This window comes from Platalea leucorodia, assembly GCF_965183815.1.
Source record: "Platalea leucorodia genome assembly, chromosome: Z".
In the NCBI taxonomy this organism is placed as follows: domain Eukaryota; kingdom Metazoa; phylum Chordata; class Aves; order Pelecaniformes; family Threskiornithidae; genus Platalea; species Platalea leucorodia.
This window is the reverse complement of record NC_138858.1, coordinates 41280339-41295309: the sequence shown is the minus strand read 5'-3', so window position 1 is coordinate 41295309 and position 14971 is coordinate 41280339. Positions and strand designations below refer to the sequence as shown.

The window sequence follows — 14971 nt, the reverse complement described above, 5'->3', positions numbered from 1 at the left end:
AAAGACTTTTCTGGTTATGCATAATACATATTGCAATTGATAATGAGACTAGGCTGCTGATGAGCAGTTTGTAGACTCATCGGCCTGATTAATATTCAATGGCCACACAGTTCAGCAAGTAGTTACTCCAAGTTGCCAAACTGGAGCTATTTGCTAGCATAAGCTGCCCACCACAGTTTAGTCTCTGTTGATGTGAGCTGTTCCTGTTTTCTGTAGATGTATTGCCTGGATCTCAGCAAGGCAATTTTTCTTATAAGAAGCCATCTACAGAAGGATGCATTCTTTGCGATTTGCTGTGCATTCAGCAGAATGATAGAAAATATAACTGGGAAGGACCACCTGAAATCATCTGGCCAATTCCATGGTGCTGAGGCAGGATTAATTACAGTGTACCATAGTGGACATGTGTTTTGATAAGATAGACTTAGAAATCACTAATAATGGAAAATCTACTGTCTCCTTACACAGTTTATGACAGTACTTCTCAGAGCAGTTAGAAACTGTTTCCTAACATCTTACCTAGAACTGCCTTGCTGCAATTTAAACCATTACTTCTTGTCATATTCGGCAAGGATTTGGAGATTATTCCATTTTGTTCCTCTCTGCAGCTACTTACACATATTTGAAGACTACTACATCCTTCTGCAGACTTCTTTTTTCCAGAGAAAACAACCTCATTTCCTTAAATCTTTCCCCTTAAGTCATGTTTTACAGACCTCTTGAAACATTTTTCTAGTTCTTTTTTGTGTCCTTCAAACCAGTCCATACTTGTCACGTGATGCAGAAGCTGAACTGGGATAGAATATTCCAGTCAAGGAGACTGAAAGGATTACTTTTTGTGTTCATTTTACTTTTTGATCTCATCCTTCTACATTGTAGTGCAATTTGCAAATTTAATAACTAATCTCTACTCCATCATTCAGGTTTTAAATGAAAATATCAGATAGATAGCAGCACCTGATGTAGGAGAGACCCTAATGGAATCCTGTACAATCCCTGCTTCCAGCTTGATAGTGAATAATTAATATCTACTCTTGAGGACTAATTCCCGAAAAGCTTTGTATTCACATAGTAAATTTAATATAGCAGTTATTAATTTATCTGTGAGAAAACTCTGTAAAGTTTTTGATACTGTCTTACTTTAGTCAAAATATATGACAAAATATATGACATAATTTCTTTCTGGTCCACCTACAATGTCTGTTTCTTTATAACACAAGGAGATTATACTGTTTTGACATAATTTTGCTCTGAAAAATGTACAGTAGCTGCTACTCATGTCTTTGTTATGTTGTGGGTACTTGCACAAACACTTTCTGTGAGACACACTCTGCAGACTAGTCAAAACAGAACAAAGAAAAAATGTTCCAAGAAAAGGTGTGCTCTATCTGCTTCTTTTTTCATCAATTATTTTATAATTCGATATCCTGATTCAGCACAGCCTCCCATTGGGCCTACTATCGGGAGCTCTCCTATTGAGGATTCTCCTATAGGGAATTCCTTGGGAGCACTGACTGCAGCAAACTGCCACTTACTGTTGTATTTGAAGAAAAGCATACACAGTCATTCAAATTTTAACCATTAGCTTCCTGAATGAAATGGTAGTCTTTAAAAGTCTTAGATAGGTTTGCAAGCGCTAGCTGACCTCCACAAAAGATTTTTATTAAACTATTTACAGGTAAGCCCTCCAATGCATGCAGATGCAGACTTTCAAAGAAACACACAAGATGACCTTAATCCAATTTCAATATTTGTTGAAAGAGTAGTAATATAACAGGAAAGATTTCTTACTGTGTAAAACCAAAATTTAACGATGGGAGCATTGTAGAACTCATAAATCTTTCTTCCAACAGGGATCAGCCTGTGCCTGCTCTGAACTTCCTCTTCCTCTTTCTTTCTTGAGGACTCTCCATTCCCTCGTCCCAGCATTGCCTAAAAGAAAGGACATTTTTGTGTTTCTTTCTTTGTGAAAGACAAATTAAGCTTTTTTTTTAAATTTAAAAAGGAAAATATTCAAAACTTTTCTGATTTCTTGGTCTTTAGACAAAACCAGGTGACCATAGCTAGGTGTGAAATGCTTTGTTCTCAGATTATCTTTTTTGCAGGGAAGCTGCTGTTTAATACTTTGTAAATCGAAAAAGCAATGCTTTGGCAGCAACTGTCAGCACCAGTGTGAAATCCTTGGCTGGTGAACAAAAAATTAGATGTGGAGAACATTTCTCCTTTCTGCTATATGGACAGCAAAATTTTTACCTGACAACTGCTTTTTGTGGTGTACTTTTATACAATAAACAGAGGCACACAGAAAACAGATAAGTTTTGTTTTTTAAACAAAGAGAAGTTCATAAGGCTGAGACTGAGAGAGAACAACAGGGGGAAAGATGAGTTAGCAGTTGCTGGACTGGAAACAATGAAGCCAGTGACTCTTTTTATGTTGATCACTGGATCTGTCACAGGCGATGATCCCACAGTGAACTTCACATGGATGTAGAGGACTGACCAGTAGAGTTCACTGCAGCATTAAGGCCTTGGATTGAAAGATCCTTCTACATGATTGTAGATTCTTCCATTATGAAGTTCGAGACTGCTCATGCACTGCCTCTGTTAGGCTTGATCTCACCGTTACCATTGCAATTCAGACTCACTGAAGAGCTACACTGAGCTCCAGAAACACATGCTTAAGAAGTCTTCAGCGATAAGTACAAACCTAACAGGCAAAAGATGATAATGTTTTGTTTTCTCTTAACTTCTGCTGCAGAGTGGTGGAGGAAGTGACTAAACTATATACTTGGTGAAGTTAATGCTTAAAAGAAGATGTTCCTTTGTATTTAGAGTGCAGCGTGATCTATTAAATGTTCTTGGTGAAACAATTCTTTTGTGAATAGTAGACCAAGAGTGGCTTTTAGGTCATTCTGCCCTGAGCAATTTCTTACTATTTAGTTTGTGGCAGCACCTATAGATTGTAGCACTCCTGCACATGCAAGCAATGGCAAGAACTGAGATAAAACTGTCCTATCTAAGTATGCAGGGATTGCATGATGATGCTTTCATTTAAATGCTTCTATAATGTTTTTCTACAAGTAGATCAAAGCACTTTCGTACTTTTATGTTAACTGAAGCAAACTTTCACCATCCCTGAAGATAACATTGTTCTCATCTGCAACTTAAAAACATGGAAAACGAAGCGCCTAAAGAGAACAATTAGATGCCAGACATATTATCTTTCAATTAAGAGGTCCTTCTTTTATCTATCTCTGTGCTCTCTGATTCAACAGGATGTTCAGCACATACTTAACTAATCAGCTTCAGGTTAGCCATTTGATCTGGTTCTAGTGCCCTGAAGGAACAGGAGATGCACTTCTTGCATATTTAAAAGTAAGAATCACAATCTTTCCTTTTCTTCCTTTTTCAAGGCCTCATGTGGAGCTATTCATATAGGTCTTTGGTCCTGTAAAATAGTAATTTGTAATGACAAACTGATGACCACATTTTTTTTTCTTTCAGTCAGTGTAGATATTTGTAACATTATTAGGACTGTGTATGGTCCTAGATGTCTCCTGCCTAATATTTATTTCTCTTTTGTTTCATTTATGCAGTTAGTTTTTTCCTCTGATGTTATTACTTTCCACTTGATCCCTTATATTCTTGATTTTGGCTATGCATAAATGTCGCCCTGCACATTTTTAATAAAATAGAACAAAGATTCAAGACACAAGTATACTGTGCTGAAACTAACCTGCTGAGATCCTCTTAAAACTGTAGCCTGCTTTGATGAAGTTACCTTTTTCCTTTACGTTTTTATGCCTGCAGATTTGTAAGTTCATTGCCATAAATGTAGATAAACCAATGCATATTAAAAAATTAAATCCTGTTGATTCTCACAGAGCACATAAAACCCCTTAAAAATCCATCAAGGGTTTCATAAAAAAGGGAAGAGATAAAGTGGCTGTTAAGCAGAGGAGAAGGGTTCTTATTCAATAAGCAGATAGTCTGCAAGAACATGAGATTTACTGTATATAACTATAGTAGCAGGGATTACACAACCTTCATAGAACTCCAGGTATCATAGACTCAAAGTCTACAAAACCAGAGTGATTCCCTGATCCATATCAGGAATTGTTTATTTCAGAAAGAAAGTGGAATATGATATGAATGCTTTGGGAAAATTATAGACCAAGAAGGTACTTATTTCTTTGCTTCTTTCTACCTCCTGATGCTGTTTTAGGGAAAGCTGCCATCTGGTGCTACAGAGTTTTCTGTAGCTTCTCCCAAGACTTTGTCTCTGCTGTCCTCTGGTGCTCAAGAATTTTGCAGCAGAGTGAAAATGAATGCTGGCAGTTCTAACAAATGGGCAGTGCCGTGCTTTAGTGAAAGCGATTATTTTACAGACTTTAAATCCTTCACAATTTTATAAATTTACTAATTCTGAGACACCCTTAGCTCTCACTGGAATCAGTGAGTTGTGGATGTTTTTAGGATAATGCTCTTTCAGTACCTGGATTTATGCTTTAGCTCATGGATGCTGATTTCCTGTTTGCTATTGCTTTCTTGTTGATAATGATGCTGTAATTTTATCTTGTTATAATTATGTTTGAAATAATTGTACCGTATAATACTAACCTCTCCCCTCCCCCGTGCTACAGATGGGGAATTACTCTGAGATGGCTGGGGATTAGATTTGACCTGATGTCCCTGACTCTTAATTATATCACTGTATTAACAAATTGAAAAACCTCCCCATTAGAAACATACAGAAATAACCTAAGTGACTGTGTTAACAGAATAGCTGCAATGCCGAATGTGAACAAATGTGTTTTCACTTGGAGGGGGAAGAAATAGGGTGGGAATAACTCAAGACACCGCTCTGTGTGGGCGGCATCTCTTTCTCTAATACACAATTTTGTCCATGATTCACCATGAGTCATGCAAGGTAAGCCTGACAGCAGCTCAACTACATTGTAAAGTACAGTACAACTGCATCATTTTAGCCTGAGGGGATTGATGTGTGCATAGTTTTTACATGGAGATTTTTCTGATCAGGATTCTGGGTTTTGTGGTTTTTTTTTCCCCCCCCCCCAGATTTTCTTTTATTTAATTGAGGACCGTTCACTGATAGGGAACTAGGATGGTTTTGGGTTGTGCATTTTTGCATTGATATATGTTCATGATCCTATAATATATTTATCTGGTTTATAATTAAATAACAGGAATTTCAGTCCTTCTAGAATGATCATAGGCTCTTCAAATTTTATCCTTAGTGAAATCTACATGCTAGCTATAGACTTACCCCATATTCACACAGAACGGGTGTGGAAACAGTACATAGCTGGGTAGATATACTATACCTCTCTCTGCACACCCCATTGTATCCTACGCTATGTATGGAAATGCTGCCACCATGGTAGTTGTTCTAGGGTTACTGTTCTCTCGCTTGAAATACCGGTAGGAAAAAAGGTTTAATGCCTTTGAGTTACAGGTGTGTAAAATTGGCTTTTGCATGTGCTCAGTGGTTCTTTAAGGTGCATACAGGAGAGCAGGGCTAAGCTACCTGGAGCTCAGCCATCCTGGCTGCTGAGCATGGCAAAGGACATAGATAGTGCCAGGGCAGTTGTGTGGTGGTAGTTTCCAAAACCCTTGGAGAAATAGAGGGAAATCCCTCCTTATGGAGAGGGCTAGCACTTCTGCTCGTGACCGCCGGCAGTGTCTCCCACTGCCGTTTTCCAAACGAGCTGAAGGGGTGCCTTGCTGCTGGCATGTGAGATGCTGCGAGCACTGTCCCCCAACAGGGTGGGTGACATGAGCCAGGGGCACAAGGACACTAGTCTTCAACCTTTCCTATTTTAAGAACTGTATTTTTAGTGATATAATATTTGGTTAGTTCTTGCCATGGAGAAAAGGCTAAGCATACATACTACAGATGAGATAATGTGAGTCCAGAGGCCAACTCAACTTGCTTTGCTGCTGCTGAAAAGTGCTAACTCAGACTCTTAGTGATGCCCATGGAAGTCCAGACTTCCTATTTGATGTGGAAAATCAGAGCAAAATGAGCAAAACAACAACTGAAACATCTTCTACAGAACTTAGATGAGTTATTCTGTGTTCTGAAATAAGACCATTTACTAGGGAACTCTAATACCCAAACAATAAGGCACTGAATAGGGATAAGGGTGCTCCTAGTTATGGCTTCCACAATCAGTGTTATTTTGGGAGCAGGGTAGACTGCTGGGGTTTCTGACTGATGGAAGAATCAGCAATGGATTAAGGCCCTGGTGAGGACATTGTACAAATACAAAATGTCCCTGGCCTTTAGACTTTAGTGCCCTTATACTCCTCTGTGTCTAATATTCAGGATTAATGACTGGCAGTTCCATGCATAAATTGTGGTAAATTTCTTGGTACTGAGGGAGCGGTGATGAGAGCAGTATTCAGGCATGTTTTTGTGAGTAGCTGCTATAAGGAAAGTCTGTTGCCTAGCACCTAGGTGTTAAAGAAATGTGTGCCCAGCACTCTCATGTATCTGTTATAAAGTTAAAAGCAGGTGTGAGTAACAAGTAGTTTACAGTGAATAAACACTGCATCTTTATAGTATATCCAAATGTTCAGCTACCCACCAGATCCTTTGAGAGAAGCATAAAACAAATACATACTCGCATGCAGATGCACCCATGTGGAGACCTACTTCACTGTTGCTGTAGTCTGTGTGATCACATTATTCTGTGCAAATGAGGTGTAAAATAGTGCAAAAATCACTGTGGCCCTGTACCTCATCCACGCTGCACAAGTGCAGTCCAGAGGAAGAAACTGGCTCTTTTGGCCTATCATTAGTCACCTGGACTCAGCAGTGCAGGACACACAAGACTTCATAAGAAATCAATGAACAGACCTTGACTAGATGTGATCTCTTTATCTTAGCAGTACTTTTATAAAAATGCATATGGGCATAATATTATAGGAATACAGATACTTCAGAAGTATTCATTGGGACTGATTAGAAACAGAGTTAGGGAGATTGTTTGGATGATAAATTATTTGCCAGAAATGGACTTTTGAGGTGACTAAAATAATTTTTAGTTCATCAGTTTTGTTTGTTTAAGCTTTAAGCTGAATAAAGCTTAACCAAAGCTTGACCCAAGCCACAGAAAAATTTTGAAAATATTTTAAACAATCATGTGCCAATAAAAGAAAGCTGCAGTAATCACAAAAAAAAAGAAGTATTTTTGTGTCCTGAAAGGAAAAAATGTGGAGAAAAATATGCAGGTCATTCTGAATACAATAGTCGCAAGCTATTGTATTCAGGGTGAGTGACTGATCTATTGAGCCAGAGTTCAGCAATTGATTAAACATTTGTGATATCACATCACAATCAATTATTAATCTTAATGAACTATTAATAAAGTGTCCTTAATAAAAGTGTGGCTAAAGGAAAACTTCACAAAGGCACTTCCCAAACAATCTTGCAGGCATCCTCTCATCAGTGGAGAAGAGACCCAACCTAACTTATGGCAGACTATTTGACTAAGTCTGGAACAATGCAAAACTTCAATCTAAAATATTTTCTTATATTTACACCATGTCAGGTAGGAACACTCTCCCTGACACGATGCCTGAAGGTGACAAAATATAACTGGCTATGGCATCTAACCACAGAAATATATGCAAAGGTCTCTTTGCTAGCAAATCATCTCTCCTCATCAGTGAAGGGCACCTGAGTGATGAAGCTGTGCTAGAAGTCCAAAAGCACAGTATAGATTATACACAGAAATGTTAAGCCAGCAGTAGTGTACCAAAGATACTGTTTCTAAACTTGCTGGACTCCACAGGAACAGTTCTTATTTTACAGAAAAGGCTGTAAGTGTCTGAAACTTCACTAGAATGATGCATCAAATTTGAAGGAGTTAAGGGCAGAGTCAATGACAGCAAAGAGCAATAGGACTGTCAGCACATGGAAGGGAGAAGGGAAGACATCTAAGACTCATCTGGAAAAGCAGATCCAGTTCACACATCACTTCCTTGTAGCAGGAGTCAGAAGGTAAGAAGGAAACACAGTATTGTAGACAAGAAACCAGGAGCTGGGACAACTGCAGAGAGATGGAAATGAATTCCTCCCCAGATTTCTTCCCATTGCCAAGAAAAAGGCAGCTTGCAAAGTGCTTATTTGATTTGAATAGGCACTTCATAAGTGGATCAGAAGCCAGGGATAGTAAATTACAATTAATAGCTAATGAGCGAAGAATAGCCCATTGCTGCTTTTCTGGCTACTGGTCCTTCCCAATGGCCAGGTTCTTGCCTGCAGACGGGTCCTGTAGGTGGGTCTTGTGGGCTGCTCCTTCGGCTTGCCTGCATATTGGGTCCTGTAGGCAGGTCCTTCTGCCTGCCTGCAGACGGGGTCCTGTGGGCAGCTCCTGCTGTTTGCCTGTGGGAAACAGTCTCGGTTTTTGGTTTTTTTTTTGTTTTTTTTTTTTTTGTTTTGTTTTGTTTTTGTTTTTTGTTTTTTGTTTTGTTTGTTTGTTTGTAAAAATCCCTTTTACTTCTATGCCTCTATCCTGACCTTGACCAACTGGGGTTGCGTTTTAAGCCTTTCAAAGACATCACCCAAACCAAAACAAACCAAACTAAGCTAAGGCAGGTCTGATAGCTTATATGATAATTGCCCAAATTAAAAAGTGTCAAACAAATCTGCAAACAAGAAGGAAGTGACTTGTGTAGTTTTCAGAGCATTAGCTATTTTGATTCTCTTTGTGGTGCAAATTATTCCTCTAAGGCTATGTTATTAATACAGACAAGTCCTTCCTTACACAATTCTGCTGAGCTGCAGAAGCTCTTAATAAGGGCTGAGCTGTCTAGCTGCTTGCTAATGTCTTCAGTGGATTAGAAAGTGCATGCGTGTATGTGCGAGAGGCAATGACCACAAATTCACACAGAATTTTGAAAAATGGTTTCATCATTTTTCTTGCCTGTTTGCACACTTACTTGGCCTCTAATGAAGTTAACCAAAAGAAAAAAAAATAATGCCTAGCTTCTATGAATCTTTGGGCATTTCCACCCAACGGAAGACTTAGCAAGCTTCTTTTCTACCAGAGAGGCCTACTCATCTATCATGGCTGAGTGATTTAAATTCTGAAATCTCATTAGTTTATTTCAGACAATGTGGCATCAAATTGAATCAAAATACAAGGATATTACATCACAACATGATGCTTCAGCATCACCATGCACTGCTGCAACATCGAGACACAATGATGCCAACTTGTCTGGTTTGAGTCCCACCGAGGAGAGGGGAGTGTTAAGAGTGGTATCCTATCATCTGCTAAATTTAGCCATCGGACAGCCTGCAACACCCACAGAGGTGGGAATAACAAATTGACAGCACTAAGGCTGGTGATTTATTGTCGGCACTTACGGTGAGTTCCATGTCCTCCTCCTCTTTTTCTTTCACTGGCTTCTCTGGTTCCTCTGGTTCCTTCTCTTGAAGATGGATCTCGTTGGCCTGGGACATGTAAGGCATATCATCTTTGTTCTTGAACTCCAAGCTGAGGATTGAAGGAGGAAGTAGAATTCCTAGAATTACCTAAAGCAATAATAATGATAACAATAATCATCACAGTAAACAGATTACAATCATGATGGTTACTTAGTATCAAATGGAACAACTGCCACAGGACATTTAGGAAAAGAGATACGTGTGCATGTGAGTTTCTATGACAATAGTGTATTTGTTATTTGGGATAACTCTTTCAGAGCTCCATAGTAAAACAAAGCACGTAACTTCTATCAGCATTGCTGTGAGTGCTGTGGCTAATTGCTTCTCTTGAATATTTAATCTGCTTGCTCATTAGATGCATATTGTTACATACCAGAATATATCTACAAAATCTTACATAAGGTCAACGGCAGGTGGGACCACGAGTGTGTTCATACCTTCGACCTGCAAATTTCTGCATTTTACATAATAAACAATACCTGTGTAAATGACACACAAGCAGTTTTAATTTCTACAAAGAGGGTTAATAGGTCTCAAGCTCTCTGTGTCCATACTTAATGCACACAGGTAGTCAAGGCGTAAGCATGTGTGGATCTGAGGAGATAAGGCAATGCCAGCAAAAGCAAATGCTGATGTGCTTAGCTATGCAGTCCCCTTAGATTTTGCTTCAGTAACCTGGCAGCTGTGTAATGCTCACGTTAATGCCAGCTCTTTCTTTTCTGCCTTCCCTCTCTTATGATGTGGGAGTGCAGAAACCATTAAAATTACCTTGTGTGGATATATGCAATGAATGATGCTTGGGGTTAAATCAGCAGTATAACTGAAGAGATATCACAATAATACAGAAGGAAGTGCCTTGTCTGTATTCACAGACACAATAGCTTTTCCTGGTTTTGCGGTAATCTCATGCAAAATTATTTTGTTATAAATCTCTCCCTAAATGACAGTGAAACCAGATAGTTAGCTTGTTGGCAGGTCAGGGAGGGTGACTGCTTGTGCTCATCATATCGACAGATAGCATGTGTGTTGTTGAAACCATCCAAAGTACTGCAATTAGGAGCAGTTAGCATATATGAACGCTGTGCCCAGCCTTGGGAGAGCTGAGCACCAAGCTGCCTGCACTGGTCCTGCACTTGGCTTGTTGCAAAAGGATGTGCCCAGGGAGAGGGGGTTATGGGCAGACCTGGCTTTCCAGAGAGGCTATTTTTAAGAATAGGCAGGTTTAACAATTGCCTCTCCCCCTCCCATTGGTGCTATACATCCCCGGTGAGACTCTAAAGAATTACATTCATCTTTCTTGCCATTTGCCAGTTTTGGTGGGAGAAAATTGTTCATGGGAAATAATCCATGACTTGTTGTCCTGGTTTCAGCTGGGATAGAGTTAATTTTCTTCTTGGTAGCTGGTATGGGGCTGTGTTTTGGGTTTAGGATGAGAACAATGTCGAGGATACACTGACGTTTTGTTCTTGCTAAGTAGTTGCTAAGTGGCGCTCACAGTGGTAAAGGACTTTTCAACTGCCCATGCTCTGCCGGGTGCACAAGAAGCTGGGAGGGGGCACAGCCAGGACAGCTGGCCCAGACTGGCCAAGGGGCTATTCCATACCATATGACGTCATGCTCAGTATATATATAAACTGGGGGAGCTAGCCGGGGGAGGGGGGCAACGATCACTGCTTGGGAGACGGGCTGGCCATCGGTCGGAGGGTGGTGAGCAATTGTAGAGTGTATCGTTTGCTTTGTATTACTATTGTACTATTATTACTTGTTATTATTATTATTGTTATTATTATTATTACTACTGTTCTATTTTTATTTTTACTTTAGTTATTAAACTGTTCTTATCTCAACCCACGAGTTTTCTCCCTTTTTCCCTTCCGATTCCCTCCCCATCCCACTGGTGGAGAGTGAGCGAGCGGCTGCGTGGTGCTTAGTTGCTGGCTGGGGTTAAACCACGACACTTGTGCTTGCAAATTTATTTCTTTGCCATGCTGTCTCTTGCTCATGTAGCTTGTAGCCTGCTTTAGCTTTAAACAGGCCCTGCTAATGAGCTTCAGTGAAATACAACACAGACTAGAAACTGAGTAAAGGATCCCTGTGAAGCCCTGATGTTACAAGAAGCTGAAAGGAAACAGAGTCTGTTACCTTCAGTTATTCATTGTGAAAGAAAGGTCCATTTTATGGCTTGAGATGCATGCTGTAAAGAAGAAAGCATGCAGAGGGAAATGAGTTGCTGCACTGATCCCGAGGTTGAATATCTGCAAAGCCAAGTAGTGAACAAGGCAGCAGTCCCTCTGAAGGGCAATGGGCCTGTGAGTCAAGTCAGAAAAATAGGTAGAAAAGATGCCTCCAGATGTGAGAATGCTTTCTATCTGTAAGCAAAACAATATTTACCCACAGCTGCTGCAGGAGGAGGATGAGAATGCTATCAGTCACTTATTCTCATTCATCACTGTCACTGTATTAGACCCAGTATGATAACGATGGACGTACTTATAAGCATTCTCGCCATTACTGAACATCTTTTCACAGAGCAAAACAGCCGAGCAATTACCAATTTTCACACACACGATTAATGCAGGAGAGAGAACCCCTTCACTGAAAATACTTCTCAGTCATCTGGGAGGAAGAGAGAATTCCTGGTTATGTACTGACTGGTGAGTACTTTGGTGAAGGTGAAAGATGCCAGCCCATGGACACATATTCACCTCCCAGAATTCACCTTGCTCTGTTAGCAGTTTCACTAACTGTGGAAGTAAAGCTTAAACAGCTTTGAAAACTGAATTATCCTCTACATCCTCTAAGGTAGTCCCTTCAGGTCAGTCATCAGGAAGATTGGCAGGGGATTGGCAGTACAAAAGAAAATTTGTACTGCTTGCTTTGGCCTGTTCTGGGGAAGGTTGTCGGATCAGCACCTTTCACTAGCGGTTAATTCACTTACACATCCTTTTTCTTTATTTATCTTTAAAAACATTGGCTAACTCCTCAGGTATCCAGGCAGTGTGACATACTAACCTCCTGGATCAATTCTTATTCTGATAACTCTCACTGATGCTGGAGGGGGCTTTGAGAAAAATGACAAAAAAACTAAGAAACATGCTTTGAACTTGGGTTTGTGATAAGCTGCCTGCTGAAAAACTGAACACAGGAAGAATATACCCTGCTTAATGTCACTACAAATAAACATCTGAAATATGGTTAATTGAGCTAGTTATTACTGATTTGTTGTGAGCCCCGTCACCATCTATTAGAGCTCCTCTGACTGTTAATTTTATTTTAAAACAGTGCTGACCTTTAGGCCAGAATTTTTGCGCATCCGGAGACGACCCATCCACATGTCTGTGAGCAGCATTTGGCTGCAAGTGTGAGCAATGAAGTCCCTGTGCTTGGCTGCCACTGCGAGCTGCAGGCACGTGGCGTTGCTCCAGTTCTTCAGCTCGTAGGTCAGCAGTTTCATTGCCAGTTGCTCATCCTGCTTGTACGACTGGTCCAACAGCTCCACTGCCAACTGGCCGAAGTCCCTGCAACAGAGCAACATTCGTTCATTCCCATTAGCCCAAGCAGCCTGCTGCAGAAAACACCCCTCTGCAACTGACAGCCTCTGCAAGTGGGGGCATCACCTTCCATCATGCAAATCGTGATATTGACTGTACACATGGAAACCCACATTTTCAAATGTGAGTGGCTAATGGTAGGCATATAAATAAATGCCCCAACTTAGCAGTGATGAGCACCCACACCTACCAGCTGTCTGCTCCCACCTGCCTGCCCACCTCCCTGACATTTTCTAGCTGAAATCCTCTGGTTATCTGCAGCTTAGAGGATTCCTTCTGTGCTGTTTGCCCATGGCTTCATGGTCAAGGGTCCTGGAAGAAGGAGTGTCCAATACCCTTTTTTAAATCTGTGCCTCCGGCTTTTAATATCAGGAAAGATTATTATAGAATCTCGTATCTTGGCTTGCTCACCTAAGCATGAGCTCTTGGTTAATGAACACTTCTGCCTGAATATTATGTTCATAAGGATTTCAGCAATTGTTCTGATGGGATGAATTGTTGGGATGAACAGAATGTCTTGAAAAAGCACAGAGAAAGGTTGCAGCCTGACTCTTGAGGGCTCAGGGAGAACACGTAGACAATATAGGTATTTCATTGCCTTCTTGACACCTTCTCACTTCAGAAGTTACACTGCTAGCAACTCTGCTTCTTTGGCAGATAGATAGATTGTTTAAAAGCCATTTAGACTTTCTCTAAAGGGATTGTATTTTCCCTACAAGTTAGAAATGAAAGCAAGGTACAGATAAGCAAATTTCAGGCAGGTTCAGCAGCCTCTCTCCCCCCTTTTTTTTTTTAAACCCAGGAAAGTGTACATGAAAGAAAATTCACCTGGAATTATGGTTTAGCTCTTGGGATATGTCATCCACCATGTCGTTTTCTGAAGCTTCGTGGGCCATGGCTTTGCAGAGTTTACAGGCCACCAGTGCTTTAGCCATAGCCTCTTCCCCATGCTGCCAAAAGAAGAGGGCCATCTTCTGACGCTTCATCAGCACAGCCCACACCATCAGCTCATGGAATGGGAAGGGGAAATGATTGATCTCAGGGTCATCCAAATCAATATCAACTTCTTCTTCTCTTTTTTTTGTTGTTTTCCTCCCTCGCCGCAAGGGGACATCATCCTGTGAGAATTGCAGAGAAACTTTTTTCACCAGTGAAGGAACTGAATCAGTTCACACAATGCATTGGAGTCAGTACCTGAGATGTCAAACACATTCCCTGCAGGCCAGCCCCTTCAGCTTTTTTGGACAAAATACTTAACATAGGAAAATGATGAAAAAAGTATTGGTCCATGCACTGTAATTAAGAAGTCAATAATCCCATACTTAAACACAGGGAAAAAGAACTTTGGACTATCACTCTGAACCATTCTTTCTCCCTAAGAACACAGAGCACAATCACACAATATCCAGAACCATTTTGGAAAAGCCACCATTAAAATAAAGCTAAGAGTTCACTCCAAATATAACATCTGTTGTAATGCATCCGCCTCGTTCCACCTCCAGAAAGTACATATCCAGGGGATGTTCTGGTCTGCCAAAGACTCCCTCCCTGCTTATTCTTGTGTTTTCTCCCTTTATCTTCTCACAAGAGTAGGAATCTCCTTTCTTCACTGCCATTCTGCCTTTGTATTCCACCTTTACACCTTCTTTTTCCAGCTCTTTGTTGTTTCTATCGCCTTTAGTTTCTTACCCATTTTAGCCTACTGCTTTTATCAGATGAGCTGACCTATTCTGTGCTGTGTCTGTGGACAGCAAAATGAAAGTTGTTGTATAAAATAAACAAGCAATAAAATATTACTATCTCCTTGAAGCATCAGGGTAGCAAAAATTGTCAACAAAACTGATAGAAATTTGGCCCATGTAAAGATTTCTGCATCATTCTCTGCAACTGCCTCATTTTTCTGAACATGTTTTAAAGTTATATAGTTATCTGACTGAAA

At 40.3% G+C, this 14971-nt stretch overlaps 1 protein-coding gene across 2 annotated transcripts in view; it reads right to left on the bottom strand.

Moving 5' to 3' along the window:
- The window catches only part of TRPM3 (transient receptor potential cation channel subfamily M member 3), a gene marked incomplete at both ends in the record, with an annotated part of 429209 nt that overhangs the window by 31896 nt on the left and 382342 nt on the right, over positions 1 to 14971 (bottom strand). For both annotated transcript variants that reach the window (XM_082335729.1, XM_082335730.1), the window contains 4 exons: positions 1792 to 1932; positions 9401 to 9568; positions 12771 to 12999; positions 13861 to 14150. In XM_082335729.1, coding sequence (XP_082191855.1) covers positions 1792 to 1932; positions 9401 to 9568; positions 12771 to 12999; positions 13861 to 14150 — 828 coding nt within the window. The remainder of the gene's footprint in view (positions 1 to 1791; positions 1933 to 9400; positions 9569 to 12770; positions 13000 to 13860; positions 14151 to 14971) is intronic.